The 20,097-nt window shown below is 42.3% G+C and overlaps 1 protein-coding gene across 17 annotated transcripts in view; it reads right to left on the reverse strand.

Annotated features, from left to right (window-relative positions):
- The window catches only part of RABGAP1L (RAB GTPase activating protein 1 like), a 246,713-nt gene that overhangs the window by 57,258 nt on the left and 169,358 nt on the right, over positions 1–20,097 (reverse strand). For 15 of the 17 annotated variants that reach the window (XM_075760482.1, XM_075760477.1, XM_075760475.1 and 12 more), the window contains one exon: positions 4,371–4,499. In XM_075760482.1, coding sequence (XP_075616597.1) covers positions 4,371–4,499 — 129 coding nt within the window. Of the gene's footprint in view, positions 1–4,370; positions 4,500–12,870; positions 14,131–20,097 lie in introns of those variants that run through there. The other 2 variants (XM_010309358.2, XM_075760488.1) reach the window with 2 other exon arrangements.

The raw sequence follows: 20,097 nt of genomic DNA on the forward strand, positions 1-20,097 counted from the left end.
ACTCCCTGGCACTTAGTGTGTGATACTTACTCTAAAAACATCTGGTGTTTAGTCTACAAATACTAATACAGAAGTAAGAAGCAGCTGAAAGACACACAATGCCTAATTCATACAGCAGAATAAAAAAACATGTTTAAGGGTCTTGTTCGGGTTTTTTTTTGAACAGAACAAGTTTTGCTGCTTTCAACCAGACATATAACCTCTGCATTCCCTGGACCTCTTCGAGTGATGATTATCAAGACCATAATTCCCTATTTGAGCATGTCAACTCCTGTAATTATTAGCTCCTGCTTGTAAATAAATACTGTTATTATAATATCTAATTATAGAATCACAGAATAGTTGAGGTTGGAAGAGACACGTGGAGAACATCTTGTCTAAACGACCCCCTTGAAGCAAGGTTAACTACAGCAGGTTGCTCAGGACCAGTTATGTTTCGAGTATCTCCACAGATGGAGATTCCAAAACCTCCTTAGGCAACCTGTTCCTGTGTCTGATCTCCCAGGAGTTAATAAATGAATAAATAGCTTTGAAATATAAATTATTTTATTTCATTTTGTGCCCACTGGCTCTTGTCTGTTCACTGGACAATACTGAGAAGAGCCTGGCTTCCTCTTCTTTAGTTCCTCCCACCAGGTATTTATACATATCGATAAGGTCCTCCTGAGCCTCCTCCAGGCTGAACAGCCCCAGCGCTCTCAGCCTCACCTTATAGGAGAGACGCTCCAGTCCCTTAAATCATCTTCATGGCCCTTCACCAGACTCTCACCATTGTAGCTATGTCTTGTCCTGGGGAGACCAGGCCTGGACACAGTATTCCAGGTGCGCCTCACCACTGCTGCGTAGAGAAGGATCACTTCCTTGACCTGCTGGCAACTCTCCTCCCAGTGCAGCCCAGGATACCACGGGTCTTCTCTGCAGCAAGGGCTGAGGACTGGCTCATGTCCAACTTGGTGTCCACAGGACCCCCAGGTCCTTTTCTGTCAAGCTGCTTTCCAGCTGGCTGGCCCCAGCAGGTACTGGTGCCTGGGGTTGCTCCTCCCAGCTGCAGGACCTTGCGCTTCCCTTTGCTGAACTTCATGACATGCCTGCCGGCCCGTTTCTCCAGCCTGTCAAGGTCCCTCTGGATGGCAGCACACCCATCCGGTCCATCAGCCACTCCTCCCAGCTTTGTGTCATCTGTAAACTTGCTGAGGCTGCTCTCAGCTCCATCATTTACGTCATTAATGAGGCTAAGCAGTATCGGTCACACTATCAACCTCTGAGGTACAACACTAATGACCGGCCTCCAACTGGACATCCTGCTGCTGACCACAGCCCTTTGAACCTAGCAATTCAACCAGATGTCAATCCACCTCTCTGCCCACTTATCTAGACCATACTTCACCAGTTTGTCTATACGGATGTTATGGGAGACAGTGTCTGTACTTGCTGTACTTGAGATAAAAGACATCCTCACCTCTCACCTCATACATCAAGGCAGTCATCTCATCATAGAAGGCTATCAGGTTGGTTAAGCATGATTTACTTCATAAACCCACGTTGATTACTCCTGATCACCTCCTTCGTTATGAGCTGATTTTCTTCTCTGCCTATCAGAAAAGATCTTACCATCTCCAGTCAGAGGTTACGTTCCTGTGATTCAGATTTGGCTCTCCAAGGACATTCTAGTTGGCAAAAGTGAGAAAAGTTGATCCAAATAAATAAAAACTGTGAGTGTGAAGTCAGTTCAACCATTAATTTAATGAGGGACATGGAGTTAACAGAGTCAAGGCGTCACATAATCACTCGGTAGGGACACGTAACAGAAATGCTAAGATCACTCCGAAGGAAGTATGAATGGAAGCATCTGCATGCAGAAGTACCAGAAGAAACACTACAGAGAATGGGTGATGAGAACCTCATGTATTGATAAGCAAGGACACAAGTGACAGCAGTCAAACCGGCAAACGATGAGAAATGTCTTGCTACATCTAGACCAGAAGGCCGGTGAGGCCGTACTAAGGATGACCAGCCAGAGACCTGCAGCAGAGCTACAGAATGTCACCTCTGCCAACAGGAAAACAGGCTGGGAGCCACAAACTCACCCACCAGCAAGCTTCTGAGAGAAAAGACCACACCATGAGAACTGTTTGACTCCTAAAGAGTACAAAAAATTTGTCTAAAAGCCAGTTTATTGTCATCAATCAAGAGGAACCCAAGAGACATAGTGAGGACTTTGTAGCCACCGTCCTTCATCCTCATCACACGCAAGTGATCCTGGCCAGACAGAAGCCTTGGTGTTGGTGAGCACGTGGCTATCCGTAGGAGTGGCATCTATGACAGGAGTAATAGTAAGTCTTGCACTGAGTTTCCTCCTGTTAAGTTCCTGGAGTCGTTCACACTTTCACTGTTTTAAATACACCACCTACGTTCAGAGCCTCCTCTATTTAGATTAACTTTCCTGACTATGCCATTAACCCTGCCAACAACCTTAACTAAAAGGCTCTGAGTTTCGGAACACTCCTCTCCGTGGGCTTAGCTATTCCCAGCTTAACTATCAAGACTGTTCAGGACACAATTTAGATCCTCTCCTGTGTCTTACATCTGAATGAGGAATGAGTTGCACGCCCAGTGAGTTAGCAGAACCCAACTCTCAACTATACTCCTTACAAGGGTGGGGTGCTACTAACAGAGCAGAAGGTAACTTGAATCTTCTCGTTTTTCCCATTCCTGATAACCCCAGGTGTTGGCCCTGAATTCTCCCTCCGTTCCAAAAATTCCTACTAATCGCCATGTACTTCCATAACACGCAGGAGAGTGCCTTGACTCCATGTCTGCTGTACTCATCTGTACTGTTCTCTTACGGGCTGGAATGCAGAATGTGCAAAATCCTGCACAGGCAGTGGATTCACGGTCAAATCCTTCAGCTGTCGTCCCATTCACGTCGACGAACAGTTCAGAGTTCTATTCTCCGCTTTTAAAAGGCTCCACGCGCAGAACCCGTACAAGGCACTATGCACCGACCATCTGCCTTAAACACGTTGCAAAACGCTTTCCCAACAAAACGCATCGTATATGTACATACCCAATACAAATTGAAAAATTAATGAAAAATATCATCACGTGGCACATAATATATTGCACAAAAAATGAGAAAGGTAGGCTGAAGAAAACTGGCACATATCTCTTCCCAAAAGTACCATAAGGACTTCTATTTTAACATCTCATCAGAAAAATACACACTGAGTAAACAATATAATTTTATTGTACTTGGTAAATCCTTAAATTACTCATTTTCAAGAACTGACCAAAGGACTAAACGCTAAATGTCAAACTGTAGTCGTTTACTCCCAACTACTCGCTTTCAGTAGCAGAGCTGAAATGTCAAATCCAATTTTAACAAAACCTTTGCACAGACCTTTTTTTCTAGCTGGAATAAACATTAGTACAGCAAGCCCCACTCTTTCACAAGATCAGAGTTTTAACCAGCATGGAAAAAGCCCGTGCTTAATAAACTATGAAATTAAGCAGCACAAGAGTAGATTAATAAATATATTGAGAGAGATATAAAAAAGGTGGAACGTTAGAGGAGCATTCTTTCTGATGGGATGTTCTCAGCCCATTATCGGGCCGCACCAAACGCACATTTCCCATCAGTGCTCCCACTCCAAGAAATAACAAAAGCACTTTTTTTGGAGACCAAACGTTAAGCCCATCCATAGCTATACATATTCCAACAAAAAAAAAACCAGAAAAGCCAGCAGACCTTTCAAATGATAGCTTTATGAACCTCTGCGGCCATTTTTAACAGAAGATTTCCATCCTCAAACCCTGACAGTCCTCTAATTTGCCATCATTCATTACAAGCCCGATACTTGTGCTCCAGACGTTCAAAGAAGCCTGCCTTTTGACAGCACGGGCTTGGGGATAGGTTCGAATATATAAAGATATTCTGTCTTGGTAAGCTTGACATACAAACAAAACTAAGTTTCTAACGCCACACAATTGTATTATACAGGAGTGTTCAGCAAATAAATAGCAGCCGATCTTTGGTTGCATGACTATCATACATTCGATTAATTGGTTTAGTGTAATCACTGTTTATAAATCAGTTCACGAATTAGCGAGTTCTGATAATTCAGTTTGTTTGATCACGCATCAGTTTTGTATTTTAATCATTAGCTTGTACCGAAGCAGAAAAAGAGGGAAAAGCTCAGAGCTTTACTTTCTTTACATATAAAAAGCGTGCACGCGGGCGTGTGTAGAAAGACACAAACAGGTATAAAAAGTAATAAACTAATGAATTCACTACTTTACTTTCCACGTGCTACTGCTACTTTTCCTGTAAAAACCCTGGGTGAATGAGAAGAGACGAAGACCAGTCTTACCTTTATGTTGCAAGCTTGTTCCATCAGTCTCCTGGCGTTCTCTTCAGCTCTGTACCTCTTGGGCAACTGAACCCTGAAGAATTTTAAAGCTCCTTCAAAATCAGCCTGTAGAAGGTCCTCTTTTGAGGTCTGCAATTAAACACAGGGAACTACTGTAAACACCGAGAACACGCAGTCATGGTCTTTTACTGGATTTGTCATTTACTGAACGCATTCCAAACCACCAATATTCACATTAGCTCAAAAACATCCTCCTTGAAATCAGCGCTGTAACCTGTATCTCGTAAAGCAGAGGCTACAGCACATCCAAGGAACCGTGGGCAGAGCAGCACAATCAGAGGACGGTAACACATTCATGTCTTTTATCCTTCTATACTTGCAGGGTGAGAAAGGGATTCTGGCTCAGCCCTGTCAAGATGTCACTCAGCGAGGAGAAAACCAAAAACCAAACGAACGACAAAAACCTAGGAGAATTTATAATATTTTCTCGAGAGCTTGTGCGTTAGACCGTTGCTGATTCTCGTAACGCTGCCCTAAAATGACAATGTATATAGAGATACATATGGTTGCAGACATGAACAGCAGAAGCAGAAATGCGTATGACTCATATGAGGCATCAGCAAGTCAATGTGCGGAAGTCTGTGACACAATTTCTCAAAGAACACAGTGCCAGAAAATGTTTTACATGCTTATTTCTACATCTCTCATAATACTGTACCTCTCAGCGTGGTATCAAGCCTAACAGGTCAGAAAACGTTAAACATTCAACATTAATCCAGTTCTGCTGCCGATGGAGTAATATGATTCACAGGGACAAATGTATTCATCTTCGGATTCACCAAGAACTACACCAAGAAATTCAATAGATTTGAAACACCAAGCCTTGGGATAGTTCCTTTAAAAGGTTCACAGAAACTGTCCGTCCAGAGCAGATATTTAGGGTGTCATCTCAAAAAATGTGAATTTCAAGATCTTTAACCCGGAAAAGAGTGAAGAAAGATGTGTCAACATACAGAGTAGCATCCTGGAGACCGGTGCTGCGTATCGCAGTGTTATTACTACAACTACCTCAGGAGCAGCAGAGGTGCCTTTGGTTAAGGTAACTGCTGAATTAATTCCCCCGGTACCACGCCAGCATTTTCCCCTGTGCATCCTCCCCTTTCTCGTGAACACGGGAAACCTCACCCGACCCGGACACGGACAGGGCTGACAGACTGAGAGCTCTTTCTCGATTCCACAGGTGGTGGTTCATGGCCGTTCTTAGTTGGTGGAGCGATTTGCGTGGTTAATTCTGCTAACGAACGAGACCCTGGCATGCTAACAGTTACGTGACCCCCGAGCGGTCCGTGTCCAACTTGTTAGAGGGAGGAGTGGCGTTCAGCCACCCGAGACTGAGCAAAACCAGGTCATTTGGCATTTTTTGCCTTGCTATACGCAGTAGGTATGTTACATATGCATAGTTTCAAAGTTTGATTCTTAACGATATTCTCATCCACTCAAAATCCTTTGCTGTCTCCAATTTCAGATAACTTCTTTGCCAAAGACACGTTTCGGCCAAACACAAGAGATTTGGCATCACAGAGGGAGAACTGGGAGAAACCGTGCAGCCTTTGACATGCAAGAGGCGAGACTCGATCATTATTATTCTTTCTCTTGGGTGTTAAATTTAGCAAAATAAAAAATAAATACAATTATCACTACCATGCCGAGAAAATTTTACTTTATGAATCCTCCCTACACACCCTACAAACTAGCATCACGAAAACAATTACGTCTGCCATGTAAAAGCCCTTCTTAAAGGTACAAAAATGTTGTTTCCCAAAGCAAACTGGTGCTGCAGATACATGACAGTAATACTCAAACCTACCCCGACATATTCCACATTTCTGCTGAAAACGGTAGAGCTGCTGACCCAGAAGGTCAATCAAAAATAGCAATTTTCCCAAACTTTTATTTGGTGAGGGAAGGGAGAAGAGGTTTTAAATTATGTACCAAACTTGGGACAGCAACAGAAGTTAAGGGGGTATTCTCATGGTTATCCAGCATCTTTGATGGTGGACAGCACGAGCTGACATCAGAGGTGTGCCACCCACATCACTGCTCTGTGCCCAGTCTTTCACTTTGGGAATGGGCACAGCAATACGCCCTTCGATTTCCTCAATCAAGAGCCTAAAAGGACAAAATCTATGTTGTGTATGTTTACCTACATATTTTTGGAGATGATTATATTGTACACCTTACTGGGCACTCCATAGTAATTTTCACAGAATCACAGACTGGTTTGGGTTGGAAGGGACCTCACAGCCCATCCAGTCCCACCCCCTGCCATGGGCAGGGACACCCTCCACTAGCCCAGGTTGCCCAAAGCCCCATCCAACCTGGCCTTGAACACTGCCAGGGAGCCAGGGGCAGCCACAGCTTCTCTGGGCAACCTCTGCCAGGGCCTCAGCACCCTCACAGGGAAGAATTTCTGCCTCAAATCTCATCCAGATCTCCCCTCCTTCGGCTTAAGGCCATTCCCCTTGTCCTGTCACTCCCTGCCCTTGCCACCAGTCCCTCTCCAGCTTTCCTGGAGCCCCTTCAGGGTCTGGAAGGGGCTCTAAGGTCTCCCCAGAGCCTTCTCTTCTCCAGGCTGAACAACCCCAACTCTCTCAGCCCATCTCCATAGCAGAGGTGCTCCAGCCCTTGGGTTGTTTTGGTGACCCTCTAACAGGACCATGTCTGTCTTGTCCTGGTGACCCCAGAGCTGGACGCAGTACTCCAGGGGAAGTCTCACCAGAGTGGAGCAGAGGAGGAGCATCCCCTCCCTTGTCATGCAGCTATGTTAGCTACATTTTTAGCTACATTAATCACAAGGAAAGAGCGAGAAAACTCCAAATACAACCGGAGTAGCTTCAGTGGATCCGTTTCCCCATGACGGCAGCATCTTTAAGGCAGACAACTTTCTGTCATCAAAATCCTCAGCGTTCTCTCAAGATCTGCTTGATCCTCCTCTCATTCATGGCCAAGGAAGCTGCTGGGTCAGCACAGCGGGGACACAAGAAAAGCTGCCTTCAGGATGCTGACGAGAAATGTTCAGCTTTACAAACTATCACATCTGATTCTGTCCATGAAAATTTGGCAGGAGGACTGTTTGGCTGAGACTCAATCAGACAAGACTGACGTAGCGTTGACAGAAAGTCGGTGCAGTCGGGTATCTAATGAATCAGACCCACTCCTGAACGCAGCTATGGCCAACGCATCCGCTTCCTCTTCCTAACGTCATAATTTCTTTCTCCTGGACACGTTTTACTGAGGTTATGTGTGCTTTTGCCACACTCGAGACTAGATCAGTGTTTCACATCCCCAAGGGGCTCTACTGAAGTTGTAGAGCACGGTGGCCGCGGCCCGGCACACAGGCACAGCCCGTGCTGGCAGCCGAGCCCCCCCGGGCAAGTTCAGCAGGGTAATGCCGATTGAAAATCAGGATCGGCATTGATAACCAGCTTACTTCAAAGCGATTTCTCCCCTGAGAAACTGTACAGCTGGGACCACTGCACAATTCAAACAGATTTCCCTATGACGCTGCAAATGTGCCGCCTTTGGAGACAAGCTCTCCTGCGCTTCCAATCCCGTCCTCTTCCTCACGCCATCCTCCTCCGAGACGCGGCCCCAAGCGCAGCTCTGACCCCGGGAGCAAAGGGACACCAGCCAGCCTGTAAAACCCATCGTGCCGCTGGTCTTGGTTTTACGGAGAAGGCGCTCAGATACTGCGATGCGGGAAGACGCGTAATCTCCAAGGCGGGCTGGCTCCTGCGTGCTTCCAACAGAGTGGGAGGGTGTTTTCAGTTAGGACTTCTGGACATAAACCAAACACCAAACACGCTTTTTTGCCAAAGTTTTAGTATTATTGGAGGAGCTGAGCTATCCTAATTGCAAACAAGTATTCTTCCTAGAGGTCCTGGCTAGATATTTTGATTTTAATTTTGTACTTAATTTATTTTTCTTAATGTAATTGAGCATTTTGGAATGTATTTTAGAGGAGAAAAAAACCCCAGAAAATAATGTAATAATCAACAATTAAATTACCTTGCCAAACTTTAGAAAAGCAGATGTACCTATCCATTATGTCCATAACACTTCATTTAAAAATAAATACAAAAAAAGATGGAGGCAAATATGTCAGAAAAACAGGAATTACATGTAAAACATTTAGAGTCAGATTTCATTCTCCTAGACTCCTGCTTGTATGACTGTTATAATAATATTTTAACAGCTCCCAAACAAATTACTCTCAAAAAATTGTAACTATTGAGAATTTTGCCTGAAAAAATCTTCAATGAAAATCCTATAAGAATAATGGTGAATTGTGGAAATAAGAATTATGTGAAAGAGTTTGCTGAACTAAGATTATAGTTACAAAAAATTATAACCCATCACATTGGATAATTTCATGAGTGGTAAAGCCTGCTCTGTTCAGCTCTTTCTACTTCACTAAATATTTTAATTTCTTTAAAATAATCTGTTGATCAAAAAATTAGTTTCACTATTAAAAGCACAAGAAATCAAGGTAACATTTTGAAAGCAACATTAACCAGGTTGCGTAGTTTGTGTATTTGCTGCAAACTAACCAGGAAGCAACATAAAACCAGTGTGTGTGTGTGTGTGTATATATATATGCAGCACAAAAAATATTTAAAAAAAAAAAAAAAAGCAATGTTGACATCCTAAGATTCACATTTCTTGACATTTTGTGATTTTAATCAGTAAGTCATAAAGACATTTCAGGAACCTTTGGCAGCTGTTTGACAGGCAGAGATTTGTAAATTTGTCGGATCACGTCACAGCCCATGGAACTCCTGAACAATTTATTTCACTAAACCATTCGTAAGTTTAATGAACCAATTATTAAAGTTTGGCAGGTGCGTTGCATTTTTGTGCACTCAGAGACTTCAGGGCATTTTTTTATTACTCTAGATGTAATTTTCAAATAATCATAGTTTAGGAGAAAAAATATTTTTAAAACCAGGCAAAAGAGGAAACTCACTGAGACCAAAAGTCTCAGCTTGCCTTTTAGGTTTGACTAAATATGCCCTCGAACGTCCTTCCCACACCGCTTAAGTATTTCAATATATTCATAAATAATCATAAAATATATGAGTTTATGAATACAATATATCCATAAAATGATCTTATATGGGTTAGTTGAAACTAAGGAAAAGCCCTTTCCCACAAGTACTAGCAAAGTTTTCAAATCTAAAGGTAAAGTTCTGGAAAACTGCAAATGTTCAAAAAAAAAAAAAAAAACCAAAAACAAACCCACAACCAGGAGTGGAATTTGAGAGACTAAAAAGAAAAAAAATCAAAATTAACATCATTTAAGTAAATAATGTTACTACTACTTTGCCCAAAATATTTAGGAAAATGTGATTAAGACAAAGGACAAAGCCCTGGCTTTTTTCTTTAATTTAATTTCTCCGAGCTCAATTATGAATTCTGCAGTCTCATTTATTACTGACTATATCAACTAAACCTCCTACTCCCACCTGGGAACTAAGACAGTGGAAGAAATTTTGAATCAACCACACTACGCGTCCTTAAGTTAATTCTTCCTCCTTCATACAAACAGATACAAATTATTAATTTCCACGGAAGTCTATGTATACAGTACATATATTTATAATTTCTATCGCATGTCAGTGAGCATAAACCACGTATTTTACACTTTAATGAAGATGTGTCAGGTACAAGACCAAGGCAAAGGCTGCAAAGATTCTGGCCGTACTCTACTCCACTATTTCATGTGCCACTGGTGAATTCAAAAGGTTTACAAGTATCATCACACTAATTTCTCAGAACATAATATTGAATCTATAACACCTACAGATGGGGTTTTAAGTTCTTTTAAGAAGATATGTAACGCAAAATCACGGTACGTGAGCTATTCTTTCTAACCTGACAGTTCCTCTTCCACGGGTAGCAACAAGACTGCAGTGCCGCGCGTTGCACGGCTTTGCGCTGCCCTCAGCCGCGAGCCACGGCCCTGACGGCAGTTCCACCACTCCAAGAGGATGGAGTCGACCTTCTGGGCTGCCAAGGAGCACGAGGGTGGATAAACTTGGGATCCAGGCCTGGGAAAGCTTGGTGGGTAAAGCTACGCTGCTTCTAGCACAATAAATCAAAAGACTCCTTTTGCTGGCATCGCTTCTGTCCGTTTCTTTACTGCGAAAGCTATGCTGTCAAAACCAGTTTTTCCTAAATAAAATCTGCGCTCGCTGTAAAACACTGTTTGGCACAAAAGCATAATGGAAAAAAAATAGCTTTGGTTTTGCGTGCAATGAGTTGGCATCCATCAACACAGCAGTAATCTTGTGTACACCCAGTAGTACCCCCCTCTGCTCAAAATTTCACCGCTGCGTTTCCATGCAGCCCCAGACTTACAAAGGGAACGGTAATTCTGCCACGTACGATACCACGAACGTGGATAAGCGCAAACACAAAATCCACTAGCTCCATCCACCCAGCGCATCCCAAAGGGGACAAACCCACACAGAATTAGTGCTGTTTCACTTGCCCGTCGTTGCAGTTAGCTGATGCAGTGAGTAGGTGATGTGAATCTTTCTAAGGCTGGCAGAAAGGTTATAGATTATATTTCTCACATAACACTACAATGGTATATGTTCTGCCCGTCCTAGGCATTTATTCCTAAAACCACAGCAGAAGGAGAAGCTTATGCACGTAAAAAAAAGAATCTAGTTCTTAAATTTTACAAAACACGGAGGTTTTGAAGTACCTTCAGTTCTGATTAAAAGTACAAATTCTTGGTCCTCAGAGACTTCTCATTTTTAAAGAATCATCAGAAACACAGTCTCTCCTCCTCTACGGAAGGGGTGTATGTCAGAAGGGATATATATCAGAAGAGGTATATTTAGCTAATAAAACCCGACAGGAAATCACATTGACTCCACAAGTCAAGACTCCCTAATAACACAAGCATTATTTGTATTGGTTTGCTTTCCCCCTCCCTTTATTTTTTTTTTCTTTTTTAATAAATAATACTATGTCATTCAGCAAAGATAAGCTGCCTGGGTGATGAAGTATGCTGAATTTCCTGGTATTCTCCAGCTGGAGGGCCAGATACAAAGCCTGATTAAGTCAAGTGAAAAAGAGCTCAGTGGTTTTGCCTCTGCTTTCCTTAAGAGCTCATCACAAACCAATTCCGAATGATTTGGCAGTCCTTGCCCAAGAGACCATCAGCACTAAAGCAGCACGATGGGCTGGATGAGTCTGTAGGTACGCTCGGAGGTAAACTGGAGTAACGCTTACACATTCAACCACGCGTTATTAGTCCCTACGACAGGCACTATACCTGATTCTACAAGTGACCATAAGTATCCAAATTCATCTGCACTTTCCTAGCAATCAGAGAGCTTGCAGGGTTTTTATTTTTACCTGACATCCCACAAGGCAGGGACACGCTGGTTCAGCCACCCACCTTTTTTTTTTTTTTTTTAAACCACTGAACATTCTATAACACGCAGAGCACACTCGCTTATGTGAGCGTACTGCAGAACACGGAGAGAGGTTTCAGTAGCACGATGCAGATACAAGACAGGTCACTATACGGAACCACGTATAGGACTGCACAGGGTACGGGAATAAAGGAAAGGCACCGTCCCACTAGAAAATGGGACGGGATCAGTAAAGAGCTGACTTCACATGCATCACATCACAATGACGTTCTGGTGTACAAGGCCACTGACCAAGCGTGCCTCCGACCTGGAGCCAGGTTTAGTTGAGCAGACTCAGCTAGGACTAGGTACTGACTTCACCTTTCGTCACTATTTTGTGGGTTTGAGTCTGTTTTCTACAGCAGTAGAAATGATAAAAGCGTACTTCTCTGTACCGCACCATGCCATGCCAATTGCAGGCCATTTCACATACAGACATCATTTGCTATGATGGATAAAAACACCTTTAACAGTTTATTTCCCAGATAATTCTACACATGTATTTTAAACTTCTTTACATACCGTCAACTGCCTTTCAAAATCAAACACAGAAACAGCAGAAAACCAAAATACATCAACATAGCTTGATTTTTTATGAATGTTTAAAACTGACCTTTGATGTCACAAGTGTAAAATTTGAAATGCTGAGCATTAATGCACTTTCCATCAGTATCTAGAAGTAGACCAGGCATTACATGACTGAGAACAAAAGCATTCATGGCTTTAGGAAAGATTTATTTTTTTTTATAATGCAGCCCTGGCTATGAACCCTTCAAGCTAGTTAAGGAGTGGCACCGATCCCCATTAGCAGGACTAAGGTCCAGCCCTCCCAAGCTACCATCAAAAATAAAGACTCAGTGCTTAGGAGTTGGGTTATGAAAACCTGAGAGGAAATAAAAAAAAAAAAGAGATCTCATGCGTCCATTCAGTGCCAAGAATCCTGGGGAGGAAGCAGGTTCGGGAGGGAAGATGGCAAATTGGCAAGGAATTTCAAGAAAATGTGATCTCACCGCAAGCAGCCGAGGCACAAACAGGCGATGCCCCATTCCCAGAAGTTCCAGCACCCGACACGCATACTCATTCACCAGCTTGCTTCTCTCGTCATGCATGTCCTGGGACTTTTTGACAGGCGGCGTGAGCTTGGCAGCTGGGGTCTTGCAAGGTACCCCTTCTTCCATGAGCAGTAAGTAGTAAGTATCCAGAGTGAGAAGAATAGGCTTTGAACCGCAATTTTACAAAGTGCAGGATTAGGAGAGCCAGCCTCAGATCTTTGAAATGGGCTCGGATGGCCGCCTACAGCAACGCCCGTCGGTCTCTCAGAAAGAGAAAAGCATCTTTGCTAAGAGTCAAGGAAAAATATGATCCACCGTGCTGGCTCAGCCAGAGTCCAAAGTAGATTTGAAAAACAAACCAAAGAAAGCATGGATCTAAAAATGTACCTAAAAAGCAGGAAAATGGCAGAAAACGAGTGCGGGAAAGCTCGGATGGGAGAAAAGCAATGGAGAGCTTTCAGGGCTCAGCGCGTGCGGATGTGTGTGCGAGCAGACAGCAGCAGCAATAAGAGCAATAAAGCCAGGGCAGTTCCGAAGCCGCAAAGAGAAAAGGATGAGCTCATTGCAATCTCTGATTCGTGACGAGCGTGGCGGCTGCCGCTGCTGCCTCTCGCTGTGAATCAGTAATGAAGGGGTAGGCGAGGAGGGGGCTGGGAGGAGGAGGAGGGGGTGAATGAGCATGCAGAGAGCCTCTCGGGGGAGAATGCCGTAATAAGAAGCCAATAGTGAGCGGCTGGACAGCTGAGCTCCCCCTCCCCGACTACCTTAAATCGATTCAGCCGTGACGGCTTTTGCTGTTGAATCCCAGGCTTACGGTATCTGAACTGCAGCCTCTAACGGTCGATGGTTAGGAAGAAACGGGCCTGCCAGCCGATATAATGGCTTGTATTCGATCTGCTTCTGAATAACGCAAATACAGAGTCAGTGCAACCCGGAGACGGGCAGGTGGGGCGGGAGACCCTCGTCCCTCCCAGATGATGAATGGGAGAGGAGCAAGGACGGTGCGATGGACTGCTGGGGAGGAGAGAGCGGCAGGCACCTGCTGAGAAGCCGTAGCCGATCTTTGCACAGCTCGGGCAGCACTCAATTAAATCATTTAAATAATGATAATTTCCAGCGCTGTGTTCTCAGGAGGCATTTCTAAATCCGGAGGAGATGGGCAGGGAGGGAATGATGTCAGCACACGCATTTGAATTGATTCTAGAAAATAACTGCACATTTGTAAGGGAGATGCTATGATGTCACACCTTAGATTGCCTCGCATCGCTCCTAGGCAGGGAGCAGGCCAGGTGCCTCTGCCATCTGGGTAAAGACAGCCTGGCAGGTATTACTTCATTTCATCGGTCTGTGTTTTAGAAACCATGTTTCTATGCTGCTTCATTTTTGAATTGCCTAATTACAAAGTGGGCTATGTAACAGAACAATACACATTTCCGATCGGAGCAGGCAGTAACATTCCATATGTATCTAACATACAGAAAGGTGGTAATTTAAAATACCGTGAGGAGCTCTAAGGATTTAAAACACTTTCATTGCAAACACTTCTGTAAATGCATATTTAAGCTCTAAACATCAATCGTCTCACAATGTCAAGAACAAACATTAAAAGTATTCAGTTAAAATACTAACGCCAAGTAAAAATCCGTAGCATGGGGTTGTCGAATTGAAATAATAAACACGTTCATGAGTAGTTAAAATATGAAAATCATTTTAGTCTACCATGAACAAGCCTAGATAAGTACTACAAAAAGCAGAAAAAATTAGAAAAATAAATCAATTGCACTCAGTCTGATACACCACCCATATAGGGGACTCCTTTCAAATACAAGTACATTTTCTTGGATGAGAATTATTTGTTTTTAAAAGGACATTCTTACCAAAAATAGCCCCAGCCACACAGGTCACCTTGGCTGATGGTGAGCACGGTGGGAAAATGGCTAAAGCAGAAGCAGCAGAAGTCATAGGTCAAAGATGACAGATGATGACGACAGTCAGGTCTCAACATTTATCCTCCGGTGACTTGGGATTTAAGTCAACTAAAGCACCTGCAAATTTTGTGCAGGATTGAAGTGAATACAGGTGGTCTTCCAAAAGCGGATGTAAGTATCTCAGGTTGTGAAATACTCTTTTGCAGATGAAAACCTTCCGTATGGACTAGTCCACAGAGCAGGGCTCTCAAGAGGTGGAGGCTACAGCATTTCTGCCCGGGCTGAGATTAACGGCATTTACTGAGGTCCTTTCCAAAAGAAGTTACGCACGACTCTTTGAGAAAAAGAAAACCATAACCAACACGCACTTCATTCTGATTTAGGATGACAGTGAAGATTTTGATGGGAACTCTCCGATACTTGCCAAACTCCCTCAGTACGCGGTTCCAGATATTCTGGTTTATTATCGAGTTTACGGGTTATCGCGGGTTAAACTATCGGCTTACCAGATGTGTGTTTGTCGAGTGAAAGGGTTTAAAGGAAAGGAAGTAGCTTTTCATATTTTTTTTTCTGAATTTTTAAAGTGTTTCCATCTAATTTAAACACAAGCCGGTAAACGTGATATTCTAGAAACATTAGGTTCCGTCTTCCACATGCGAATGAAAACGTTGCTCAAAACATTAAAAATTAAGAAAGAAGAACATTATAGTGTGTGTTTCAGGAAGGATGTTACGGAAGCAATGAGAAGCAGAGGTGAATGGGCAGAGTCGCAGGTGGTTTGTGGGTGACCCAGGCAAGAGGACAGCTAATTCAGAGCACTGTCCATGTAAAAAGCCTTGAATTATTTCTTGCATAAATCAGACTTCAATAAGCTAAGAGCTAACTCTCATCCTTATAGAAATTCAGGTTTGGTTCATTTTGGGTAAGGTCTGAGCTTATGAAAAATGGAATGACGTGATTATTAAATAAAGTCTTTAATTCTAGAAAGTTATAATAGGATCCCATAGTTAGAGGCTAAAACTAGATGAATTCAGGTTAGAAATAAGGTGCACATTTTTAGGAATGAGGAAAATTAACTACAGGATTAGCTTCCCAAGAGATGTGGTCTACTACCATAATTATGATTTTTCCATCAGGCCTGGGTTTCTTGTTTAAAAAGAGGTCTCTCAAAACCGAAAAATTCCAAGGCTGGACAAAACCCCCTTAATTATCAGCTGAAATGCAATGCTCTGTGTTTTTCAGGAACTCCGTTCACACAGTGTAACAGCGAACCATCATTCAGATTTGCAGTTTGAGACTTGTTACGCTCCCTACCGTTCTGAGAAGCTTCTACATCCCCATTTATTAAAACTAAAAATGGCCCAAAAGGCAATAACTTGCACACTGAAAGCAGAATGTCTCGGGGTAAACACATATTACTCGTGCTTTGATTTGCATGTCATAGACTATCTGATCTTTAAGTCCTGTTAAATTCTGTTTCTGACCTTCCTATCCACGCGATGTGTGTTGGCTCACAGGGTACTGACGCAGTTAAGATTCGCTCACAGCTGAGGTCCACTGAACTCAGAAAAAAGTGGCTAATGGCAAAATATTCTCTTAGCAAATAAAACCATATAGAACATAGCTTGAAATTATCTATATTATCTGAATTCTGACACCAAGGATCTTGATGGGGAGGCCTTTATAAAGCTCTGTACTTTAGAATATACCAAATTAGAAGAACATGTGGCACACTACAGAACATCAATGGGTGCGCAAAGCCTGAACATAAATGCGTTAGCTTGAGGTGTTCATAGTGGTTTAGTTCCCAGATAACAGCGTTCTCACCTGCGCGTTTAACAAGGCATGACAAGTGGCTGTACAAACTGGCAACCCGCCCACCTTGCATAACTTTAAAATCACGACCCTATGCGAGCACTATAGATTTCTTTCTCCCTCTCTGCTTCCTCTGCCGGGGCGAGCAGCCCGACCTTCTGCCTGCAAAAGCACCACCAGCCTTGCCTCCTATCCCACACTTTGTGTTGACAAGAATATCAACGTTTTACAAGCATGGGGCACAGTACTGAAAGGTCAGTACTGAGATAGAGCAATTATGAACATGTTTAGTTTTTCAGCTGCTAATTGATCAGTGCTGATGTATGATAGCATCTCTCTTTTCTATGTCAACTGTAAAAAAAAAAAGGAACCGGATTGCCTTTAACATTTTAGTGGCAAAAATTACTGACTTTGAAAAGCTAAATAGACTCTAAAATTGGAAGAACAAAAAAGAAAGTTCTCTTTCAAGTTTATTTCTATACAAGGATAACAGAAATTCTGCACCAGAACAGCTCTGAAAATCCATAGGAATTACATCATGCCCGCATTAAGAGCTTCACCTCTTACCTTATCAGAAATTACTTTGTCCTTTCTGTTCTTCAGGTCTAATCACAACTGTGTAATCTGGATTTAGTGAAGTTTACATCTTTATCATTATTAGAGAGAACATGATAAAACAATTTATTTTCGCAGTAGATTCCACCAGAGATCTGTGCTGGGGTCATGCTGGTTGGCCTGTTCTTAAAAGGTTTGGAAAAGAGGGTGAATTGTGAGGTGACAGTGTTTCCAACGCTACTAAATTATTCAGGGTTTTAAAGAGAGGGGCTTACAGTAAAGAACTGCAGAAAGACCGTCAGAGAGCGAATGACTGGGCAATACTACGGTAAATGAAAGTCAATGTAGATAAATGTAAATTGATGCATATGGCGAACAATATCAATTTTACATAGAAATGATAGACTCCAAGCTGACAATTGCTACTCAGGAATGAATCTTGGAGTCACTGTGGACAGTCCTATAAAAATATCAGCTCAGTGCACTGCAGAGGTCAACAAAATAAATTGAATGGTAGGAATTAACAGGAAAGGAATAGACATCTAAACACAGACTGGCATTATTCTATAGCACAACTCCATGATGTGCTTTCATCTTTGATATTAAGCACTATGCTGGTCCTTCCTATCTGAAAAAGGAGAATAGAGACAGAAAAAAGTACAGAGAGGCAATAAGGCTCATCAGAGGCTTCCAAATGAGGAGACAAAAACCAGACTAAGTTACCAAGCCTGGACAACAGGCAGTTGATGAGGAATATGGTAGACCTATAAAATCATGAGCGGAGTGGAGAAAGTGAAGAGGTACCAACTGTCCAAAACGCTTTCCAACACAGGGACCAGGAACATCACATGACACTCATAGGGGACAGGTTCTAGTTTACGTGTGTTCAAAAAGTCACCGGACAAACCCATGGAGTAACAGTCCATACAGAGTTATTAAGCATGAGACTACTTCTTTCTCGCAGAGTCCCCAAGACACAAATTGCTGGAGAAAAAAGGAATATTATTGCCCTGTTCTTGCAGTATTTCCTGTGTATCCACTGTTGGCAACAAGATATTAGGGTAGATAAGCCTACAAGTCTCATCTGGAATGACTATTTTCATGTTTTTATTTACTTCAATTCTATACTTAAGACAAAAATTTCCCACAGAATCACAAGATTGGCTAGGTAAATGAGTCATATACAGGATATTGGGGGGAAAAAAACCCAGAACTATATGTAATCCTGACAACACCATCTCCAGTTCCCACCATCTAGAGATTATGAGCAGACAGTATAATTTGAAAGTGCCATTAATACTTAAATCAGGGTTTGGTGCTGCTAAAGAAATGAAGTCCAACAAATTTCATGCTTTCTCTGCTTTCAGTCTTCTATTCCTTTAAAAAAAGAATGCCTCTTCTCCCTCAAAATTAAAATTTTATGGTGAACATTCACCTAATAGAAATTGAACTGATTTTAGGTGTGAGGAGGTGACTGAATGGGCTAAGAAAGTAACTAGTCAGGACAGGATGGATTTTTAGCATGCAATTAAAGGTGGACATTTAAAAAAAGAAAACTGGTTGTATTAGGGTTAGAAAATCAATAGTCTGGAAATTGATTGATTCTGGACATTTTCAGGTACAGATTTCTCTTTCTAAAGATATAATCTCCAACAAGGCACCAAGAACCATTTTTTGTGGTTGGGAGAGTGGGTTTGGGGGGTGGGAATTCTTCAGCCCAGCAAAACCTACAGTTTAAGGACCGCCTCGATTTTGGAGCCAGAAATATAAAAGCAGTGATCTGAGAGCTTCTTAAAAAGCAAACTTCTTGTCCTCTGCCTAAAGGAGAAGACCTTGACAAGAGAAGAATCGGTTCTGACCTCTAGAGCAAAGAGTTAGCACCCACTGCTGTACCAGAAGCTTTAGGGCTGATCCTGGGATCAGCTATATAAAGAAGCTAGAAGCTACTAAAAAAAAAAAAAAAGTATAAAGGGCAACATCTATTTTGTCTTAGATTCTAATATGAACACTTCTTTTTTATCTTGAAAAGAGCCTTTTGAGGATTTAATGCACTTACAGAGTGGACTAAACCAGATCACCTAGAGTCAAAACCAGTTTGGGTTGGAAAGGAGCCCTGTATGTCACTTCATTCAACCTCTGGCTTAAAGCAGGGCTAATTTAAAAATCAGTTCAGGCTCCTCAAGTCACTGCAAATGCAAAGTAAGAGTGATGGTATGCAGAGAGAGAATGACATAGCTGTTTCGTCTCTTGGAGACAAGGCCTAAGCTGCGTTGCCTACACACTCAGTGCACTTTTCATGTGGTACCTCAAAAAATTACAGTAATTGTCACAATTTCATCCCCAACTGAAAGAGAATTGACATTTTTTAAATTATCCGCATTGTTGATATGCAAGTTTTACCTAAAATAAGCACCTGTCCAGTCTTCACCCACATCCTTGGATGTTTAGCTAGTAAGATTATGTAAAATATCAGTATCGAATTTCTGTAAGATACAGAAGAATTCAGTTGTTCAACTTAACTATTCCTCTCATACTGCTTGTTTTCATCTGACTGATAGAAATTATTTCATTACTTGCTGTTATAATGAACACTATTTCATTAAGGAGTGAAATGTAAAGGGATACAGAAGTACAGCATAATTATATTCAAAATTTGTGCTCTTACACAAATCCACATCTAAGGTGGTGAGACAGTATTTGTGGGACCCTCTGGTTAGTCACAAATGCTATTTCATGCAAACAGAAGAGAACAACACGATTCTCACAGTTATCAGATAAAGCAGATTTTTTAGAAATAAGGAAATACAACATTAATACAGAAAACATCGTGTGATCTCTCTTAAAGACCCAGTCATTCATCTCAAAACATTAATACGGAATTGAGGAG

The sequence above is a fragment of the Balearica regulorum genome, chromosome 8, assembly GCF_011004875.1.
Source record: "Balearica regulorum gibbericeps isolate bBalReg1 chromosome 8, bBalReg1.pri, whole genome shotgun sequence".
Taxonomy (NCBI): Eukaryota; Metazoa; Chordata; class Aves; order Gruiformes; family Gruidae; genus Balearica; species Balearica regulorum.